This window comes from Corvus kubaryi, unplaced genomic scaffold (genome assembly GCF_017639235.1).
Source record: "Corvus kubaryi isolate FWS band 111438036 unplaced genomic scaffold, C.kubaryi_AGA036_p1.0 split1-131, whole genome shotgun sequence".
Lineage (NCBI taxonomy): Eukaryota > Metazoa > Chordata > Aves > Passeriformes > Corvidae > Corvus > Corvus kubaryi.
Genome location: NW_024582073.1, coordinates 19,268,653 through 19,290,292, shown reverse-complemented (window position 1 = coordinate 19,290,292; position 21,640 = coordinate 19,268,653). Strand labels below are relative to the sequence as shown.

The following is a 21,640-nucleotide window of genomic DNA, read 5'->3' as shown; positions in this document are numbered from 1 at the left end:
TGATGCATTAGTTGATACAGCAATTTAAACAACATAAAGTCCCCTCCTGAAGCTCTTCTATTATGTGATCAAGTTTATGACAAAGGACCATAGGCTACATTTTCCATGAAAACTAATTCTGTGTGAGTCTTAGCAGGGATAAGGTGCTGAGAAAGTCATGTAGTCTTATAGAACTATCCCAGTGTTAGTTGCAGGTAATTCACTGTTATGAATTCTCATCCTTCCTATTACTTCGTATGCTCACACCATTAAAATCCCATCTTAAAATTTCATCCTTCTTCTATAGTAAGGTGAAAAGGTTAATTCCCAAGGGACTAATCCTGTGAGGTGCTGGGCTCTCTCAGCTCCCACTGACTTCAAAGCTAAATATTTGCTTCACATGAAAGCCTCTTTAATTCCCCATTACTGTAAGGTATACTTGTATACAACAGTGGGAGCAGTTGTCATTATAAATCAGACAGTTTATCAGGGGAGCTATTCTCCAGGGCAGAGCAGATTCTAACACACCAGACATACTTTATTTGTTAGCCTCTGTTCCACAGGAATTTTATTCAGGCAGACACCTCAAAGCATGCATCTTTTCAAAGTGTTTAGGCAGGAAGCGAAATTCAAATTAGATACACTTACGATGCAAATGCATTATTATTTAGCTCAGAACGACTGAGGCTCAGGGGTTGTAAATCCTGCCATAAAGAGATCTTTCAATTACCTTCTGTTCAGTGAATCAGAGAAGAGGAACCCTTTCCCTGGCTTTTTCATGCAGAACAAATTTGACTCCCAAACAAATATCAATCACCATAATACTCTATATTTTGGCCTCTATACAGACCTAACTCCAAGCTGTTTTATATGGGGTTTTCTTTTAAGATGATGTCAAACCAAAACCTTGTATCTTTAGTGTGACTGAATCTGAACACGGTCTTAAATGGCTTCTCCCTTTGTAAGCTCAGCAAAACTCCAGAGTAGAGGATGTGTGAAACCTGGAGCCAGATGTAGATCAGATTTAGGAATTTTTTCTTTCCTTTGAAATTTCATTTCTTCCTCAGCTCATCCCCATCCTTCATTCCAAACCACAGATAAAATATATTACTGCTCTCCCTCTAATATTTCGACAGCATGACTTTTTCTGTTGGCTCAAATTTCCCTTCACCTCCTCACTTGATGTTTGACTTTTCTAACATTCAGTTGATTCTCCTCCTTCTTTCCTGTCCCCATCTGATACCACCTGCCTGTTTAAAGCATGGCTGTTATAGTCTTTACCTTCCATGGACTCCTCTTGTTAGTTTCTCTCATTCCACTGCACCAAATTCACACCTTATTCCCTCAGAATGCCTTGAACTTTTCCTTTTCCTTGCCTCTCTGTGTTTGTGTTATACTGATCAATTACACCCATCTGCTCCCCAGCAGCCAAATTTCACATTTCCATCCTTGAGTTTTGTGGCACTCATTGAGGAAGTTTTATGTTTGCTTCTGCTTTGATCTTCTGAAGCGGTAAAAGAGCAGACAAGCACAACATCACTTTTCATAGATCTTTAAAAAGCGTGTGAACACCTGTGTCCAGGGACAGTGCCTTGACTGGGGCTGTTCCTTTGCAATCAGCATAAGGCTTCAATCAGTATTGTTCTTGGCATGTATGTCTACTCTTTAGGTTGTCTGTAGGAAAATTCATCTTTCTATTGCACATTGATGATTGTGTAAGTGGTGGTTTAAAGCTTCTGATGCAAACTGAAGGAAAGAAACAATTCCTCAGATACACAAAGCCATCCCAACACAATTTTACAAAAAGCCTGTTTCTCTGACATGGAGAATCTGCAGGCTTAAGTTTTAAGTTGCTCATATTTAAAAAAAAAATCCTTAGATCCATATTCAAATATCATTTGAGGACATATTTATAACAATACATATATTCCAGTAACATTTTTGCAAATATATATTGTATGTATATATGTTAGAAAAACCCTCAAATATGTCTTCTTAGCAAAACTTGCTAATGAAGCTCATATTCATCAAATGAAATATTTGTTTCATTCATCAAATTAAATATTCAGCTGTACTCTAACTGTATGCATGTATTTTCTCACAGAATAAATGAATTGTTACAGTTTTCAATGTATTTTAAATGAGACCATGCCTTCCCAAAACAATCATGTGTGACTGTAGTGCTAGTGAAAACTGCCAAATGTCTTCAGAGACTGCAGTTTTGTATGGGTTTCATCTAGAGACTATTACTTTACATCAACAATTGTAGAAGGTACAGGTCCTGTGGTTAGGGAATAGAGGCTGTGTCAGCAGGTCAGGCTTGTGTTCTCCACCCTGCAGGACCTGCTGCTTCACCTCAGGCCACTCACCTGAGCACTCTGTAACTCAGTTTGCCCATCCATGAGGGGGGCTTAATCTTTCCTACCTACTCCACAGGAAAGTTATAAAGCTTATTTTGCTAATGTTTGCTAAGTGCTTTGAAATATTTGGCTCGAAAAGCAAAGCTTTTTTCTTACGGTGGTGTTTTTCGCCATAGAACTGGTACTACCTTTATAGTCATGGTACCAGCTCTCTAACACCACTAATAAAACTGAGTCCTAATGAGAAGAATGGCCCCCATACTGTAACTTTTTTTTTTCTTTTCTGTTTCCTCTTGTCCTGTCAGTTCAGGTGATGCTTTCTATGGGGGTTTTTTGTTTTGCTTTTTTCAGGCTAAAGCCACAAAGACTCGAAAGCAAATAATAAACCTTTCAGACACTCTCTCTCAACCAAAAGGGAAAAAAAAGTTTGGATTGTATACATTTAAAATTATTTTTTAATTAGCCTACATGAGTACCTATAGCAGGTAAATACAAGCACAGTGCCACAGCTTCGAAGATAATATCACTGCTTCTTGAGTTTATGCAGGCCTGCTTAGGTCTTTATCTGTGATCCCACTATCTAAACAAAAGCTTAGCTTTCTTTTGCTGTCCTTATCTTGTTTGTCAGTTGATTGTTTGCTAAGTATCTCGGTGAACAAGAGCCAAATGAAAATGACTGTTCGTGTATCATTTGTTTGGATCAGATTAAATTGGAAAGAAGGTAAAAGTGAGAGAGAAAGTAGAATGCACTTACAAATGAGTAGTGAAGGTCAAAATGAGTTACCAAACATCGTGCATGAAGCTTTCTCTTCCTCTTGTCTGACTTTTCTGTGCACTTTGTGGAAAAGGGTAGCTATAACAGCATGTCCAAAGGAAATTCTTTAGATCATGTGAATTTGAAATGTCTCTTTATTGTAACATAAGAAAGTATCTTGGGAAGAATAAAATAATCTAACACAATTAAAGCTAACATAGTCAGTTCCTTTCTCCCACTGTTGCCTGCTGACAATTCTTCCAGTGCCTGCTATTACTTTGTTATGCTCTGCATTTCTCAGCTGATTAATTTTAATTGCTGTAGCAGTGCAAGTCTTTAAAATTGATCCAAATTTTTTGCAAGAAGACTCAGAAACCTGACTGGGATGTGATTTGGAAGTGAGACACTAACCATGTTAAAGTTCTCTGGTTTTGTTCTCTTTTTGTATTGCAATAAAACCTGTTTGTGAGAGTTCGATTGTTTTTTTCAGAAGCAGCACACTTATGACTTCATTTGAAGTAGATAAGATAATCAAAGGATGCCTGGGGAATTAAAATCCTTGCAAGACATCATGACTTGCCAAAGGCACAGCAGGCCAACAGCATCAGGGCCAGGATTCCAGAGATCTGTTGTGCTTCAGCAGAATCTGCAAGCTGCTATATACACATCTTTCCACTTCCCACTCTCTCCTCACCTCCTCCTTACTGCACTCTCTCATAGATATAAACGCAGAGGGAAAAATACAATTATCTAGTCAATGACCCTTTATCCTACAAGCTGGATGATTCTGTAGTGGCATTCTTCTTCCATTCCCTCTGGCCTGTTTCTTAGTTATGACAGACTTGTTGATTTAAAACCCAAATCCAAGCCACAACACCCGTATGAAACCTTACACTCTTGTGTAACATCTTTCAGCGGTACATTTTCTAAAATGTATGATTTTTTTTTTCTGGATTTGCCACTTTCAGTTTCCAGATGTTGATTCTTGTTAAGTATTTGTCTGAGAGATTAAAATATCTCAACTAAATGGATGATTTTGAATGGTCTTAGGCTTCTTTTAGACAAAGAAGATTTTTATTCATTCACACATCTTTAGAGCTATTTTCTGTACTTCTACCTTGCCAGTATTTTCCTTTGGCAAAATGAGTATCCAAGCTTGGTACAATATTCTTCTGCAGCAGTTTCAGAAAGATCATGTACAGTTGCAATATTTTCCTTGTGTTTGTCTAGTCCTGTGCTGACACACCTAGAGATTTTCCAGCCATACTATATTCAGTTCATTTTTTACTATGATGACAAAAAGTAGATAACCTGTGTACGCCTCTGTCCATACAGATTTGCCGGTCTCCCACTGCCACAAGTTACTGATACTGCTTGAAGATTTGACCACCCTATTTAAATGAATCCTCCGTCAAGTTACCTTCCCTCCCATGCCTAACCTCACAGCTCCCTATGTCATCCTAATTCTTTCCTTGCCTGAGCCTTCACTGAACCCCACAAACACCACAGATAATTTTTCTTCCCTGCTGTGAGCATGTCCAACAAGATGTGATCAGTGCTATCTGTAGGGAAATCATTTACATCAGAGACAGCTCCAAATGAGAAGCCCTAGGCATCATTGCCATGTGTCCCCAAAGTCTTACTCTATTAGAAAGGAAAAGGTCAATGGGAAGTCAACAGAAGATGAAAGAAAAATGTGTAGCAGTGTTCTTTCGACAAGCTACTTCGTCTGCATTTATATGCTGTAAATCCATATACTTTTAAAAATTTGCAGGGCTGTTATGTTTCCCTGTTTTGCCTATCTCATGGAGACATTCTCAGGCTTATTTAGTCTGACATGTACTTTGTGGTTCTCAGTTCAGAAAAAACCCATAAAGCACTACTTATGCACTGACAATTTATACAAGATTAAAACAGAAGTCCCCATACTCGCAGGGTGATGAAATCAAGAGCAATAATAAATAGCCTTCAATCCAAAAATCGCCACACTGAAGACTCTGAAAGGACCTACTCTGGCATTTCCAACATCCTGATCATCTCATTAGGACTTCAATATCTACCACAGGGCTCGTTTCAGTAATTGAACTCCCTCTTGTGAACTTTAAGAGTCAGTAGCTCTCTACTTAACACCTCCAGGAGAAAAATGACAGAGCATATCCTTTTCCAAAATAGTATGGGTCAAACTCGAACATTAATTGGACATTTTCTTCCTTGTTTAACATGACCCTCAAGCAGAAGATTTCAAAATTTTGCCAGGTGGGTGACTCCTACATGGAATATTGCATCATGGGAGAGTATTCATGGAGAATAGTTTATCACGTTGCTGCAGAGGACCAGTGAGTGAGACCCTAGATTTCCTTGGTGTTAATCAACAGAAGGCTTGTTCTGACAGAAGGTTGTGTCACAGTGTAAACAGGAATGTTTATAACTGTGCTGGAAAAGTGAAAAGTTTGTTAGTGGGACAACATTACATGTGAATGCCAGCCAGGGTGGATCAAGCTTTGCCAATCCATTTCTTCACGCAGGCGAGGCTGTGGCCCTTTCGTGCCAGTCTGACTTTTCCAGCAGTGGTTTCGTAAATCTGATTTATGTCCCACAACCCTGGCAGCACTGAACCCAGCTCCAGCCCCAGCCCCAGCTCCAAACCCAGCCCCAGCTCCAGCTCCAGCTCCAGCCCCAGCCCCAGCTCCAGCCCCAGCCCCAGCCCCAGCTCCAAACCCAGCTCCAGCCCCAGCTCCAAACCCAGCCCCAGTTCCAAACCCAGCCCCAGTTCCAGCCCCAGCTCCAGCTCCGAACCCAGCCCCAGTTCCAGCCCCAGCCCCAGTTCCAGCCCCAGCTCCAAACCCAGCCCCAGTTCCAGCCCCAGCCCCAGTTCCAGCCCCAGCTCCAGCTCCGAACCCAGCCCCAGTTCCAGCCCCAGTTCCAGCCCCAGCTCCAAACCCAGCTCCAAACCCAGTCCCAGCCCCAGCTACAAATCCAGCTCCAGCCCCAGCTCCAAACCCAGCCCCAGCCCCAGCTCCACATCCAGCCCCAGCTCCAGACCCAGCCCCAGCTCCAGCTCCAGCCCCAGCCCCAGCCCCAGCTCCAGCCCCAGCCCCAGCCCCAGCTCCAGCCCCAGCCCCAGCTCCACATCCAGCCCCAGCTCCACAGCCAGCCCCAGCTCCAGACCCAGCCCCAGCTCCAGCCCCAGCCCCAGCTCCACAGCCAGCTCCAGACCCAGCCCCAGCTCCAGCCCCAGCTCCACACCCAGCCCCAGCTCCAGCCCCGCGGACTTGTCCCGGCCCCGGGAATCTCGAGAACCGGGGCTACAAAACGGCCAATTTTCCCCTGACCCCTAAACCGATCGTTATTCACTTGAAAGGCAGGCTTGCACAAACAAATATTTTGTGTAGCTGTTATGATTATTGTCAGTATCTGTCCCCATTGTTCAGGCGCAGGAATTCCTTTGGTCTCGTAAATACTGAGCCCGGCCCTCCCCTCCCCCCTTTAACTGTCAGATAATTACACAGTTGGCTTTAGAGTTTAACTTGTCAAAGGAGTTTCATTACTTTGTTCCTTTTGGGCAGCTTCCACTATTGTGCCTTCTGAACACTAAACAGAACCTATATTAACTGTCAGTTAATTACACACCGTTTTTCTTCAGTATTTACCAGTCAAAGGGGCAGGTAGGCTGCAATCCTATCATCTCAATCACTGTCTCTGCTCACAAAAGAATCAATAAAGATGAGTCACTTAGTGTCACCCAGTGTCTGATACTCAAAGCCACCCATTCCTAATTGCCTTTAGAGATGGATGATAATACAAACTTTGAAGTGATAATCAGCCTAATGAGTGGCCTTGCTGAGAGGGTAGATCATGTGTCAGAACAGTTTGCAGATGCTTACAGGCAAACAAAGCCAGCTTTCCTTTTAGACCCGAGAGGACCATGGCAAGTCTGGTACCCAGAGCCCCGCACAATGGCAGAGACTGGAGCACAGCAGGACGCTGTAGCCTGCTGATCACAACTGACTCCATCCATCTTGCTCTTTGCCTTTAATCAGCACAGTCAGAACAAGTCCTCCAGATCTCTGCATGTTTATGCTGGATGTTTAGGCAATAACTGTGTAAAAGATAAATTCTCTCATTCTGAGTCATTGGATTTAAATAATAGCGATTGGACTTGATAGGTAATGGCCGGGGATCCCGGCTAAAACTACTGAGTAAATGTAATTAAATACAATCGGGTGCAGTCAGCCAGGCAGAGCCAGAGACCATAAAAGGCTCATTCAGACAGCAATGAAAACAAACAACGTCAGCAACAAAAACAAAACCAGTGTTTGGTTTGCTAATAAGAGCATGATCTGAGGCCTGATCTACACTCAGTTTTTGCACCCAACTACTTGACCAAATCAATAATTTGTAAAAAGCCAGCAACAAACAAACAAACAAACAAAATGACAAATTAAATTGCTATAATCCCTTAATGTGGATGCAGTTATATCATCATAAAGACATTTCCTTTTTAAAATAGTTAAGCTGTCATGAATTCAGTCAAGTGTGAACAAATAGTTTATGATTATGTTTGTGCTAATATGGCTGTCTCAATGTAAAAGGATTGCTTTGATTTAACCATCCTTTACTAATTTAGCTGAATTTTGACACGAGCTGACCATGGATATTGCTTCAAAATCAACTCACAAAGACTGGGAAGCTGTAGGATTACACCAATTTGACTTCAAAGTATAAATGAAATATATGTCAAAACATATATATGAATGGGTTAGCATGTTTAACAATTTGGATGTAACAAAATAAAACTATTTTGGGGGAAAATCTGTATTCACGTTCTGGGTGAAAGGTGGTGAAAAAGCTGAACAAATGGGTTCAGGATTTATACTGTTTTAATTAGAAGCTGTCAAGTTTTAGTATTTTGTAGTCAACTACTTCACTTGTAAAACCTGTCATGCAAATCAGTAAGTAATGCAATAAACCAAATGAGAAACAGAAATTTTCATAAAAGTAAACCTACCCTTTGAAATTAAAAGCAAGATTATTGCTGCCTTTTCAAAAACTACAGAATGAGGCCTCTTTCAGATAAAACCAATCATGTTTTCATATTTTTACTAGCTTTACATCTGCCTGGCTTCCTTTCTTCAAGTCAGTGAGAAAAATGCAGTCTTTTGGATCTGAAAGTACAGAAAAAATAGCCTTTCATTTTATACAGTTTGTGTATGAATATAACAGATGTGCTTGTGGGGAGGTTTTAGAGTTTTCTGGTTTGAAGTTTTGTTTCGAGACAGCACTCTCCAGTAAGTGATGTCTGGTAATACTTGCTGCATGCTGACATGAAAACCTATGCGTTCATGCTCTCTGCTGTAACTAATATCAGCAATTAGCCCAACCTAACACTATTTGAAACTGAATTCACAAGAAGGAGTTAATTTCTAGAGAATATGAGAAAGAAAATACTTCACTGAATTAGTAAGTGGGCTTTAGAGGCACGTGTCCACCAGTGCTCATAAGTTGCCCGTGATCACACAGGTTATCTAAGGTTCCTGAATTCACAAGGCTGCAAAAACATCTGACTGACTGCCAGCACCCTGCTCTCACTCTGTGGCAGTCAAACAAACTCAGCTCTGCTGAGCTCCCTCAGTGGCAGCTGTGAATAACACAAGGGTTTTCCATGCATTGAAGCTGTGGGGTTGTTCCCTATAGACCGACAGCCCCTTCATCTCTGTGCACAAAGCACCCCAGAGAACCAGACTTCTCTAACAATGCTGCCAGAACTTTTGGGAAGCGGTTTTGAGCTATGGGGGAACCTCATGTTCCTTCTTACCTGGTGAATCAGCTGGGAAAGACCACCCTGCCCATAGTAAAGTAATAGCCTTCTCTAAGGCGGATTCTAATCCACACTTATATTTCTGCTACAGAAAATATTCCTTTAAAATTCTCTTAACTTACACATTTATAATTCATATGATTCAAGTTAATTGTTAAGCAATAAAGTTGCTGAACATGGTTTTTAAAGCCATTGTATAAGTCCACATACACCATAGTTTCATAGTAATTTAGCTCTACACAAATGTATTCACAAGCATGGAAGCCTAAAAATACCCTGTCGAGCACAAAATATTGCTATCATTCATATCTTATCACTTGTAATCATATTCAAAATCTCAATTTGAGCTCTAAAGCATGTTGGACAAAGGGAAAACTTACCTGTAGTCAGACCTATAGAACTGAAGCTGATAATTTGTGATTAGTTAATGGAAATGTGTTGACATATGAATTACAATTGCAAGTTTAAGCATGTATGTTGCAAGCAACTGTGATTTGGAAAGGAAAGGGGACAATGAATTGAATAAATGGGTTTGGTGATGCATGGTTGTTGATATCTGCTCAAGTAATCTCAATTCAAAGTTTGGATTATAGGCAGAGACGTTAAAATTCACATGGCATGATACACTGCAAGGAATTTTCTAACTTTTTTTTTTTAAACAAAACAAATGGGACTTTTAATGTATCTTTGAAAACCACTCAGTTGATCCTAACCTTAGAATATGAATGTAGTGTTATTTTGTTTTCTCCTATTTGTATTATAACATCTCGTAGTCATACAGAAGAGGATTTTGATGCTCAGCTAAGTACAAGTAACAACCAAATAATCCATGTCTGAAAGATTTCCCTAGACATAAAGCCCTAAGCAAAAGAATTATAGCTAAGATTTTCAGATTTTTTTTTTTTTTTTTTTTTTTTTGGTGGGTATGTGAGCTAAATTTGAGAACCTTAAAGGTATCTGGTTATCAGAGGATTTTAATCTTCACATGTTCTAAAAAGATCTTAAATTAGATACCCAGAAACAAGGGCAGCCATAATCACTAGCCACATTTAAAATCCACAGGTATGGTTTCTCTCTCAGTTCATGTCACTCTTGCATGGGATCGTTGCTGGAAAAGGGAGTCCTAACCTCTCAGTCGCCCCTGGCTATGCACTCTCATTGCATTCAATATGCTGGCACTCGTGCTCGAGAGCAAGCCAATCTGATGGAAACATAAGCCTACAGAAAATGCAAGGCGATCTGCTTGACTGGGCAGCCACACAAGTGGTAATGACAGCACATGGGCACAGGCTGCCAGGGCTGGCCACAGGCAGGACGGGTCTGTCAGCACCAGCCCGAACCTGCATTACCTTGAGAGACGAGGTAACTGCATCCCGAGGCTGCATGCATCTGCTTCTTGTACTGTGTAAGCAATCTGCTGGGGCTTTGCCAATAAGCAGGCAAAGAAATAGAAACAGCACAATAAATATTAACCTTTAATAAAACAGAGACTTTAACTTCTTGTTAGTGTGACAGGAAAAGTGGAAAAAGAAACTAAGTATGCTCTTGCTTTAATCTTTTGGTTTGCATATTGAGATTTCCAGTGATTATGAATTTAAACTAGTATCTCCAAGATCTTTTTCCAACAAGTAGCTCTAAGTGTTTCACAAATACCTACAGAATTCCATAAATCTTTCCATGAGGCAGCAAAACATAGCAGCAGCCAGAGGAAGGCAAGTACGTCTTGAGGAAAATGCAGCAGGGGTAGTAAAATCTAGCACCACTATAAATAATGGAAACCACAGGAAGAAATGAAGGTAGTTAAATAGCTACTGGAGATGAAATTTAGCCAAGACATGATGGTCTACAATCCTTTTCCCAGTCTCAATCCTGTTAAAAAGCGCCATGGAACTGGTAATGACAGAAAGGAAAGGGCGACTCCTTTTAGCTCATCTGAGATGTATCTCTGGAGTAAGAAATTTGCTTTTAAAATGGTTAGCTTTGTATTTATTCCCTCTGAGCCAGTGTAAACTTTACCCATTATTTTAATTGGACCAGATCCTTAGTGTGTTACCGAATAAATTACCAAACCCACTTCCTATTTTCTTGGAAATGTCTCCATACCCCATATTCATTCCGTTCAGCTCTTCCCTGAGCTGCAGCTCTGTCCAATCTTACAAACTACTAGGACAGGAAAGAACTGTAACTCTGGAACTCTGCAACACATTTTGGACTTTTTTAAAACAAATCCTGCTGTATGACAGCAGGATTTTGAGCAGATAAACTCTATAGCAAAAGTCACACACAGAAAATCAAATGCAGCTTTTACAAAGTATTTTCTTATTTAAAAAAAAAGTCAAACCGGTATATGATCACTGTTATGCTAAAATGCAGCCTGATTCGGCACTGGGCTGTATTGCCTTCCCTCCCATTGACTTCAAAATGAATAAGCTCAGCCTGGGTATTTGAGAATTCATTGCTGTGAAGACATATTCTGGCAGGTCAACACAAGCATTATTCATAGGCCTCAATTCAGTCTGTCATCTGAAATGAAAGAGAGCCTTTCTTTAAAAAGCTAAAATCCATCTTTAATTTGTTATCCTAGTAACTGTATCAAAACTGTTATAAAACAAATATTAAAAATGAGAGCAATCTGATGAGCAGTTGCAACAGAGTAAAATAGATTTGGAAGTACTGCAGAGCCACGAAATCCTTGCTCCAGCTATTGCAGACAACCAGTTCATATAACCGTTTTCATAAACATATCAAGATCTCTCTTAAAAGCAGCTAGTTTTATTTCTTCATTTATTGCTATTGTACAGTTATTTGTATTTCTTCCAGTTTGAGTTATAGATTCATAGATTATATGCCAGAGTGAACCACTGTGATCATCATTTGACCTCCATAATCTGCAGGATTGCCTTGAATTCATTTAAGCAGCCAGTGATTTTGCAGCCATGAGTTTATTAGGGAAAGGGCACAAGACCCATGGTATCAGTGTTGACTGATGGGATTAATCAGCTCATGTTAACACACTGATTATCATATAGTAAAGGGAAATGTTTCAAAAGAATACTCCAGTCTGAAACATAAAGTAAAATCATTTGGACTTCCAGAGAGGTCATGGTTGAAATATCACAAAACTCTTTTTACTCAAAGCAGATGTTTATTAAGAATAATTTAGTGTGAAAAATGAACCGGAATGCATATAAAAGACAATGCCTCCTCAATTATGTAATAGGACACCTCCTCATTATATTGTGTTCACTGAAGATGATGGTATTTTCCTAGGGGATGTATAACTACAGTTTGCCAAAGTCCCTCTCCCTCATTTTAGATTAAATATCAGACTGCAGAGCATGAAGCCAAGTGAACAGAAACAAGAGAACTCAAATAAACATAATTTAAATGAAAAAGAAAAGGCCTGTTAAGCATGTTTTTTAAGTAAATGTGTTCAAAATAGAAAGTTACAATGATGCCAGGATACAAATACAGAGAAAAATCACCAGAATTTAATATAAGCAAAAAACCTTCTTTCCTACATTGTACACGTATCGAAATGAAATGCAGTCTGTAAGTGTAAATATTCACAGAACTTTTCACAGAACTGAAACAACTTCTCTATCTTGCCACCTTTTCTCTTTTTTTCCTGTCTCTTTCTGTGAGCTCCCTCCAGTGTTCTCAAGGAAGTATTGAATCATTTCATTTTGGTATATCCCATTTTTATCACAGGAAGCACCAGGATAAGAAAGATTATATTAATCTAATCTCCAAGGATGCCCAGTCTGAGCTAAAGGTCTGAACTAAACCTGATTGCGAAAACAGGTGCTGCAAGAAGATGCCCCTCACCCACCACAGATGTCCCTTAGAATGAATGGCACATGTGCCAAAAGGGCTGCTGGCTGCAGAGGTGACTAGAAAATGAGCTGAGACTATGTACCAATTTTGAGATTATTTAGAGTTAAGGAGTATCAAATATTTCCCTATTTCCCCCCAGGGATTAACAAGAAGGATTTCTACTCTAAACTGGAGGTTCATCAGTTGGAAAAGACAAAATGACCAGGAAAGCCAGGTCACTGACTCTCAGTCATCAACATGAAAAAAACAAGTTGGCTCTAAGACCCTGTCAGGTAAGGTACATTCCATATTGCAATAATAATGCCTTTGTACAAGTCTAAGCTGGAAAGGGATATGGTTACACTTTGGCAGAAACCATCCAGGGCACTGAATCCAGTATGCTGTGGACATGCCAGTCTGCTTGGAGCCAACTCAGGGATCTCTATACAGAGCTGCTATGCAGGCTACAAACCTGCCAAAAGTGCTCTAACACCTATTTACATCTAGCTCAACTCCTGCGTCTACCAAGATAAACAAAAATAGAGTCAAACACTGTATTTCTATGTCTCTTCCACTGGCTTTGTGGAATTACTAAACAAATGAGAATAAAATTATTCTCTGTAAGGCTACCCTGCCTGGTTTATTTCTGCTGGTTTGTGTTTGTAGTATTTGTTCACTGACAGAATAAAACAATCTGAGCTGGGGCTCTTGCAGTATATTTCTATGCTTTCTTCCACAAGCTATTTGCTCCCATCCCTTCCCTTGTACCCACAGTAGTGCTTTGGGCAACTGAGCCATGGAAAGGGTTGGGGAGCTTAGTTGTAACAAAACTAGGCAAATATTGGGAGAACATACAGAAGCTTAAAGTCAGAAGTAATAGAACTAAAGATAACTTAATTTTGAGTACTGCAATGTCAATTAATTTTGTGTCTTTACTGGTACTTTAGTTACTGTAAAAGTGACTGTGACAAGCCACTCTCCTGCTAATCTGCATGATATCCAGCAGATAGTGAGCCATTGCCTGACGTCAGAAATGTCCGAATGTAGCTATGGAGTTACTCCAGTCCTTTGTGGGTTTGGCAAAGACTTTGTAGGATTTCTAGTGACGTGTGCTGGGCCTGACTAAAATCCCAGCAGTGGAAATTTCTTTGATTTGGCTTATTGTTATTTCTGACCCTGTAAATGTGGGAAGCACTCAGGCATTCAGAAAGACATTGTTTCTCTGACATATCAGTTGGTCACTGCTGTTTACATCAATTGAAACAGAATTAAAATTCCACTTTGATTTTTCCTCTTTTACTTTCAAAGCACTTATAATAACATCAATTCAATGCCCGCCCAACCATCATGTTGGATGGTTTGTTATGTACACAGCAGGATTTGTGTTTCTTATGTGAAAACTGAAAAAAAAAATGGTCTGGATTTCACAACTCCCTTTCTTCTATCATTGCCTGTAAGTAACTCCAGAGAAGCTCTTTCCATTTTCTCCCCTCTTCTCCTTTACAATAATTCTTTAATAGGTTCTTTCTACATTTTAATTTTTCTACCCTTTTTGCATTTTTATTCTATTCGTCCTCTTGTAAAGGTCACCCTACCATCACGTTTGCATGTTGTTAACATGGAATCAATGCAAGGTCACTTCTCAATACAGTTCCTTCTTAATACAAGACATTAGTATGCTCTGTGCTGTGTTCCTGACTGAAGTTCATATTAATATTTCATAACAGATTTTTTAATCAACTTTTATTAAAGGCTTAGAATTATAGCGAGTAGTTAGTTCGTTTTCACTCTGAAACCCATGAATCTGCAGAATAATTTTCCAGTTATAATTTTCTCCAAAAATATCTATTTTTAGACATCATATATACAGACATGTTTTAAGGCAAAAATATATTTTACACAAAGAGCTTCTGTTTTTTAACTATTATTGGTATAAATGTTGTTGTGATGGTCTACTTCCAAGAGGAATAACAGAATCTTGATGTTACTGCCAATCGAACTGGTTTCTAGCAGTCAGTATTTGTGGCCACAGACAATACAAGTTGCAGTTCATATCCATTCTTTCCACAAAACTTTGTTTCAATGAAGTGACCATACTTCCTTTGCACAGGTTTGACAGTTGTACTGTCTTCCAGCCCTACTTTTAAACACCAAAGAAGATTGCCTTACACATCCACAAAGTTTTATTTACTTTGAGTGTAAGCCAATAAGCATGCACAGTATTGGCTTAAAAGTTCAAACTGTCATCAGAGTTTCTCCCTTTTTGATTTGTCTTGGTTACAAATGTGCACTGTGAGCAAATTGCCTTCCTCTTGATATTCTGTTCAGTTTGCAACACTGCCATCACATAAAGAAAGTTGCTGGGTTTATGGCAGAAAAAATATAAAATGTATAAAATGGACCACATGTAGTTTTCTATTGCCTGTGCCACATTAGGACCTTTGTAACATTGGGAGGAAGTTCAGGAGCTTTATTCCTTTTGTTTATCTCTCACACCAAAGGAAATTACAATTTGAGGAGTTACCTCTCTCTGAGACAACCCCACCAGTCTCTCTTTAATGGGAACATTGATAATCACAGGGAAACATGAACTCCTTTTCACTGGCAGGTTTTCCCAGGACATTTTACTGGAAATGCCTGTTAAGCAGGTAGGTACACTGAGACTTGATGATCAGCTTGACATCCTCACATTGCACACAAAACTGTTGTAGTTTGCAATGCCCTGATTTCTTCTCTTCAGACGTGCTTCTGCTGGGGCACAACAGAGTGCACAGTGCATGTGGTCTTACCAACTTACCTGCATAGCTTGTGGTGGGACTGTAGTCCTTTGTGTGTGATTTTGGAATTTTACTCCAACCTTAAAATCTTAAATTTCAAGGTTAGTGTTTTTAGCAATTACAGGAAGCTCCAGCATGTACTATTGAAACCTATCTGCTCCAAAGTAAATTCTAAGCTTTTAAAAGAAGGTGGCTGTGGAAGTGCAAATGGCTACTGAGGAGATGCAGTTACTGTGTACAGGAAGCTCGGATCAAGTTCAAATGAAAGCTCTGGGCACCAGTTCTTAGCAACTGATTTTAAAGCAGTTGTAATCTTCAAAGCTATCTATTTATCTCTACAGCAGAGGCCCTGGGTATTATATACCTAATGAGTTAGACCATTTGAGCCACCTTCTTTCATATTAAAAAGGTACTTTAACTTTTTCTTTTGCCAGATTAACTGTTCAGTCTATTTCTGACAGATGAGATCAGCTATATGGAATTTTAATACTCTGTTTCTTCTAAAATGTGTCTCTGTTTATTTTCTTGGGCCGGAATGGACGTTTTAATACTGTTGAGGTTCAAAATTAGTTGTGTAATATTACTATAATTGTTTTGGGGTGTTTTTCAGTACTATTGGTCACATGCATAAACCAAAAGTAAGTAAGTAAAAGTAGAAATAAAGACATGATCTTGTTCCCAAAGAATTTCCAGCTAAGGTCCTGATCTAGTAAAAGAGTTACGTGCTTAACTGTGTGTGCCTTGTGAGGTTCCATTGACCTCGCTGGGACTATTCAAAGTAGTTTAATATATGTATAAATCTTTGCAAAATTAAGAGGTAAACTATAGTATGTCTGTTAAAATTTACTCTGCTTTAATGAACTGTGGATTCCTTTTTTTTGGTCAAAGTAAGTATAGAGTATTCCAGTTACTTTAAAGAACCTGAATCTCATTAGAGAATAATCTGTTACTTGACATAGGCACCAACACATCGTTTTTTTCTAAAAGCACAAAGGGAAGGGGAAGTTCAAAATTTCAAAATAGCTTTAGTATTTCTACAGTTTAAATGTAAAAAAACCAGCACTCTAATAGAAAAAACTCTGTAGATTCTTTTCCAATGGCCACTTAAATGAGAATATTTTAACAGAGTGTTAAAATATGTTAAAAAATGTTAGCTTTATTAAATATTGGAACAAACCATATAGTTGAATGTGCATAAAACCACAGGTTAATGCTATCACCTGCACTTTTAGGAGCATACTACCACAGGCCAAGATGTGGACTTCTGATTTCTACTAGCAAAAAGATGCCTGTGCAAGTACCTGTGAAAGAACGTGTATGTGGAATGAGTTATTAGTTAAGGATGGCAGAACCACAGCACACAAAGATTACCTGAACAGGTAGCATTCATGAACATGTCTCAGAAGTGTCTTCAAGGAGTTTAAGACTGAGGATGTCAGTGTGATCAAGTCATTCCTGGAAGTTTATTAAATGTGACTGCTCTGGTTTTGGTAATGCAAGGAAAAGAAAATCCATCAATATTAGGAAACATACCTGAAAGGATCTGATTTACTATGCGTGTGTTTCACATAGCTTTATTAAACATGTCCTTTGCTGAAGTATTATTATACTGAATTTCTTAATCTTGAAAGAGCAAAGCATTTGGCTCAGGGTTCAATCAAGTACTGCTGGCATTCCTGAAGTGACAACTTCAATCTCCTTCATTGTCCACTTATTTAATACCTTAAACATATTCTCATGCTAAATCCAGCACCGAGGACAGAGACTTAAAACAGCTTATTCCTTTAATTAGAAATACGTATCTGTATCACAATAAAAACATCATTTAAAATAGAACAATAATAACAAAGTATGAATGAATGCTAATTACAATATAACTGTGAGGGATCCACTAATATAGAGCTATGGCTGAATTGATGGGAATTGAACTGAAAGCAGAGTAGTAATCAACATGAGAAGAAAGCCTGATACCCTGGAGTAGATAGGAAAAATATTTCTGGTTGATTAAGTTTCAGGACGCTTCGGTGAGGTAGGATTTTGAAATTGTGTTCTTTGGAGATTGTGTCAGGGAATGTGCTTCTAGTCAGTGAAAGGACAGATAAAAACTACATCGTGTCTGCTGGATCCCAGTGCATTGGACGGCACATATGTATGCATAAGCATATTTATATAAACACCACCACTAGTTATTTGGTCGAAAGCTTTCCCCTCTCTGCCACACAATCTCACATAGCTAGGCTATTGCATGAAACATGATAATAAAGTTGCCTTGATAACAAAGGTTATTTCACAAAGCTTATTTTGGAACCAGATTACAAACCTTGTGATACATCTTGCAGGTACTGATGTGACACTGTCCCAGTGCAGGATTGCAGCAGATCGGGGGACCTAGGAGGTCAGCTTTCTCTTCTGGAGAAAAAACCATCACTGCATGCTCCAGGTGTAACAAGGTTGCTCCACCTACACAGGTCAGGCATATGTGATCATGGTACATACACAGAATCATAGAAACACAGAATATTCTGTGTTGGAAGGGACCCACGAGGATCATCGGGTCCAATTCCTGGTCCTGCACAGGACACTCACAAGAGTCACACCACGTGCTGAGAGCAGTGTCCAAACCTTCTTGAACTCTGTCAGGCTTGGTGCTGTGACCACTTCCCTGGGGAGCCTGTTCCAGTGCCCAACCACCCTGTGGGTGAAGAACCTTTTTGTAATATTCAACCTAAACCTCCCCTGACACAACTCCAGGCCATGCCCTGGGGTCCTGTCCCTGTCACCACGGAGAAGAGATCAGCGCCTGATCACACGTGTGGACATTTCCTAGGGGAGTCTCACACCAGCGCCTACCCCAGATCGCAGTGCAGACCTGGTTCATATCTATTAATAAACTCTAATTAACCTGCCTTGCAACAGCACCCGGCGGGACGTCCGACCGGGGGGTCGTTACACCATGTATGTTCCATTTTCCGTACAGCGTTTCCGTAGCGCTGGCTACACGTGCAGGCTCTGCCGGGACACGGCTCCCACCCCATCCCAGCGGTTCCCTCCGGCAGGGCGCCGTTATCCCTGGCGCGGGCACGCTCCGCTCCGCGCCGCCCCGCGGCCTCCCCGCCCCCTCCCGCCCCGCCGCGCAGGCGGAACGCGCCGCGCGGGGCCGCGTTGCGCGGGGAAGGGCGCGCGGCGGCACCGGCGGCCGCCATGGCGGTGGACATCACCCTGCTCTTCAAGGCCAGCGTGAAGACCGTGAAGACCCGCAACAAGGCGCTGGGGGTGGCGGCGGCGGGGGACAGCCCCAGGGACGAGCTGCTCAAGCGGGGCGCTGCCCGCTCCAAGAGCGACTTCACCAGCCGGGCGCGGGAGGTGGTGAGTGCGGCCCCGGCGGGGAGGGCGGGGGGCAGCTGGGGCCGCCGGCAGCGGCTCCGCCCGGGCGGGCAGCCCGCCCCTCACCGCCGCCTCGGAGCGTCCAGCGCTCCCCGGGGAGAGCGAGCGGGCTCCGGAGTCGCCCGCAAAGAGCCCCGGGGCAGCGCTTTCCCACACGGGTGTGGGCTGGGAGCGCGGCGTGAGAGCCGGGGCCCGGCGCTGCTGTGGCGGCTGGGGCCGGCTCCGAGCCCGCCTGTCGCCCGCGTTCCCCGCGGCGCGGGTTCTCCCGGGAGGCTCTGCGGGCCGCGGCCCCTCCTGCCAGGGCTGCGGTTGTGTCTGTGCGGATCCGCCGCCCCTGCGGCCCGTGCCTGCCTGCGCACGGGTGTTTCCTCCTGCCGGCTGCCACGTAACAGAACGCTGCCGTAGCACATGCGTTCGTCAGCGTTCGTAACGCTGCTCCCTGTATGCTGCCTTTGGCTTGGTTGCTTCCCCTGTCGCACGTTGTGGCAGTAAAGCCCCAGCCCTAGGCAGATTATATGTACAAAGGTAATCGGAACGTTTTAGGACTTGAAAAGACAAGCACTGAAAAGTTAAGGAATTACAGAGGTGAAAACTGATGGGCATTAACAACAGTCCTCAGTCCATAGTCGTTCTTTAAAAGCAATTTTTTTGCAGATTGTTTTCCTCCATCCTTAGTCAAAGGCAGGGTTTGAATAAGATATCTTTAATAAGGCACTGGACTGTATTTTGAAAAACTAAGAGGTACTCTGAGGAGACAGACTTAGAGAATGGATATGCAAGTTTGGGATTAAATGAGGAATGCACAAGTCGTTTGTAGCAGCAGAGAAAGCACAAGGAAATCTGAGGGTCTTAGGTTCCATTCTAGGTACTCTTATAGCCACAGATTTGTTTCTTCCCTCTGATCAAGCTTTTTGACCCATTGCCTCCGGTATTATCTCTGTCTGCACTTTGATTCCTCCTTCTCAGTTTCCATGTCTGTATTTCAAATAATTTACAGTCTGAGACTAGGTTCATGCCAACTTCTTCCTCCCTCCTAGTCTCTGCTCCCCCTTACCTTCCTACTGCCAGGGCTCTTTTGCTCTCCTCCCAAGTTTGATTTTCTTTTTTAAAGTTCTGTGCATACTCAAGCCTACCCTCACTTCCATCTTCTCCTTGCCCTGCTGTAATCCTGTGCAGTGATGGTGTGCTATAGCCATGTACTTCTCTTCCTGCCCTAGTTCTTTGGCTTCTCCCTGTTCACACCTGATATTTTCTGAAGATCCTAGTTTTCTGTCTGAACTCTTCACCCTTTCTGAGTTTCCTCACTGTCCAGACAACAGAAAGAAGGACAAAGGTGTGGAGAAAAGTGTCGTTTAATTTGTAAGAATGTCAGGTGAAGTAAACAGCTAATGCCAGTGTGGATGAGCTGAACCATCTGAGGGGGACAGTGGTTTTAAATAATGGTACTTATATAAACAACTACTTTGTAGAAGAAGCAAAAGCTGAAATGTGTTGTTGAAGCTTGTGTGAACACATGGTAGCTGTTGACAGCGGATCAGTGAGAAGGAACGAGATGCACTGGCCTTGCTCCATAGCTCCTGTACCTTTGCAACAGTGAGCCAACAACCCACCAGACCACAGAATGTCATTTTAATGTGTGAATAAAACATTGAAACTGCAGCTAGAAGAATAAGCTTTATAGTAAAATAAAACGATGATTTTAACTGTTTGTTTCAGCCAAATGCAGTTCAGTCTGATTATGTATGTGTCAGACCCTCTTTCAAATACTTTATTGTAGGCTTTCGATTAAAAGTTTAACTGCTTCAGCCAAGACTATGCACCTTGGCAGGGAAATGTAATCTTTGACATATGCATTAATTCTTTAATGTATTGCTTTTCTAAACGCTCTCCAAAAGCTAGTGAATTCTTGTTAATGTACAGGTTTTTTGTTTATTTTTTAATCTGAGGAAGGTATCAAATGGTTAACTGGTGTTTGCCATAAAACTTGTAATAAAAGACACTGGTCAGAATCTGTGTAGGATAACAGTGAAGACCCTGAATAAGCTACACTTAGCCACCACCTTCTTTATGCTTTACTTGGTTGCAGAATAGTTCAGTTGGAAGGGACCTACAGCCATCATCTGTTCCAGCTGCCTGACCCCTTCAGGGCTGAGGAGAGTTAAAAGCAAGTTATTAAGAGCATCGTCCAAATGCCTCTTGAACACTGACAGGCTTGGGGCATCAACCACCTCTCTGGGAAGCCTCTTCTGGTGTTTGACCACCTGCTCATTATAAAATGCTTCCTAATGTCCAGTGTAAGCCTCCCCTGGCACGGCTTTGAACCATTCCCAGTCATCCTGCCCCTGGATATCAGAGGGAAAACATTGACACTTCCTTCTTCATATACTCTCCTCAGGAAAGTTTAGAGCAGTGAGGTTGCCCCCGCAGCCCCCTTTTCTCCAATCTAAAGAAGCCCATAGTCCTTAGTACAAGTTCTCCATCTGACATGCAAATATGGAAATACTGAAATAATAGTCTACACAGAGAACTACTCCTTTCAACATTATATTCTGGGTGGGTTTGCATAGCATTTTGCAGGTAGGGCTGTGCTGGTGGTGCTGCTTGTGCTCCAAGCTCCAGAAGCAGCTGCTTCACAGTTGCTCACAGCTGCCACACAGCTGGAGTGTGGGACTGGGCAGGTGCTCCGCTGTAGGATCAGAGATATCTCTAGCCCATCCCACAGAGGTTTTGTGTCACATAATTAATGTGTTTG

At 41.5% G+C, this 21,640-nt stretch overlaps 1 protein-coding gene across 1 annotated transcript in view; it reads left to right on the top strand.

Moving 5' to 3' along the window:
• Nucleotides 1–18,655: 18,655 nt before the first annotated feature.
• The window catches only part of STX18 (syntaxin 18), a 62,607-nt gene continuing 59,622 nt past the window's right edge, over nt 18,656–21,640 (top strand). Inside the window, exon 1 of the mRNA XM_042053694.1 lies at nt 18,656–18,870. Coding sequence (XP_041909628.1) covers nt 18,706–18,870 — 165 coding nt within the window. The 5' untranslated portion in view covers nt 18,656–18,705. The remainder of the gene's footprint in view (nt 18,871–21,640) is intronic.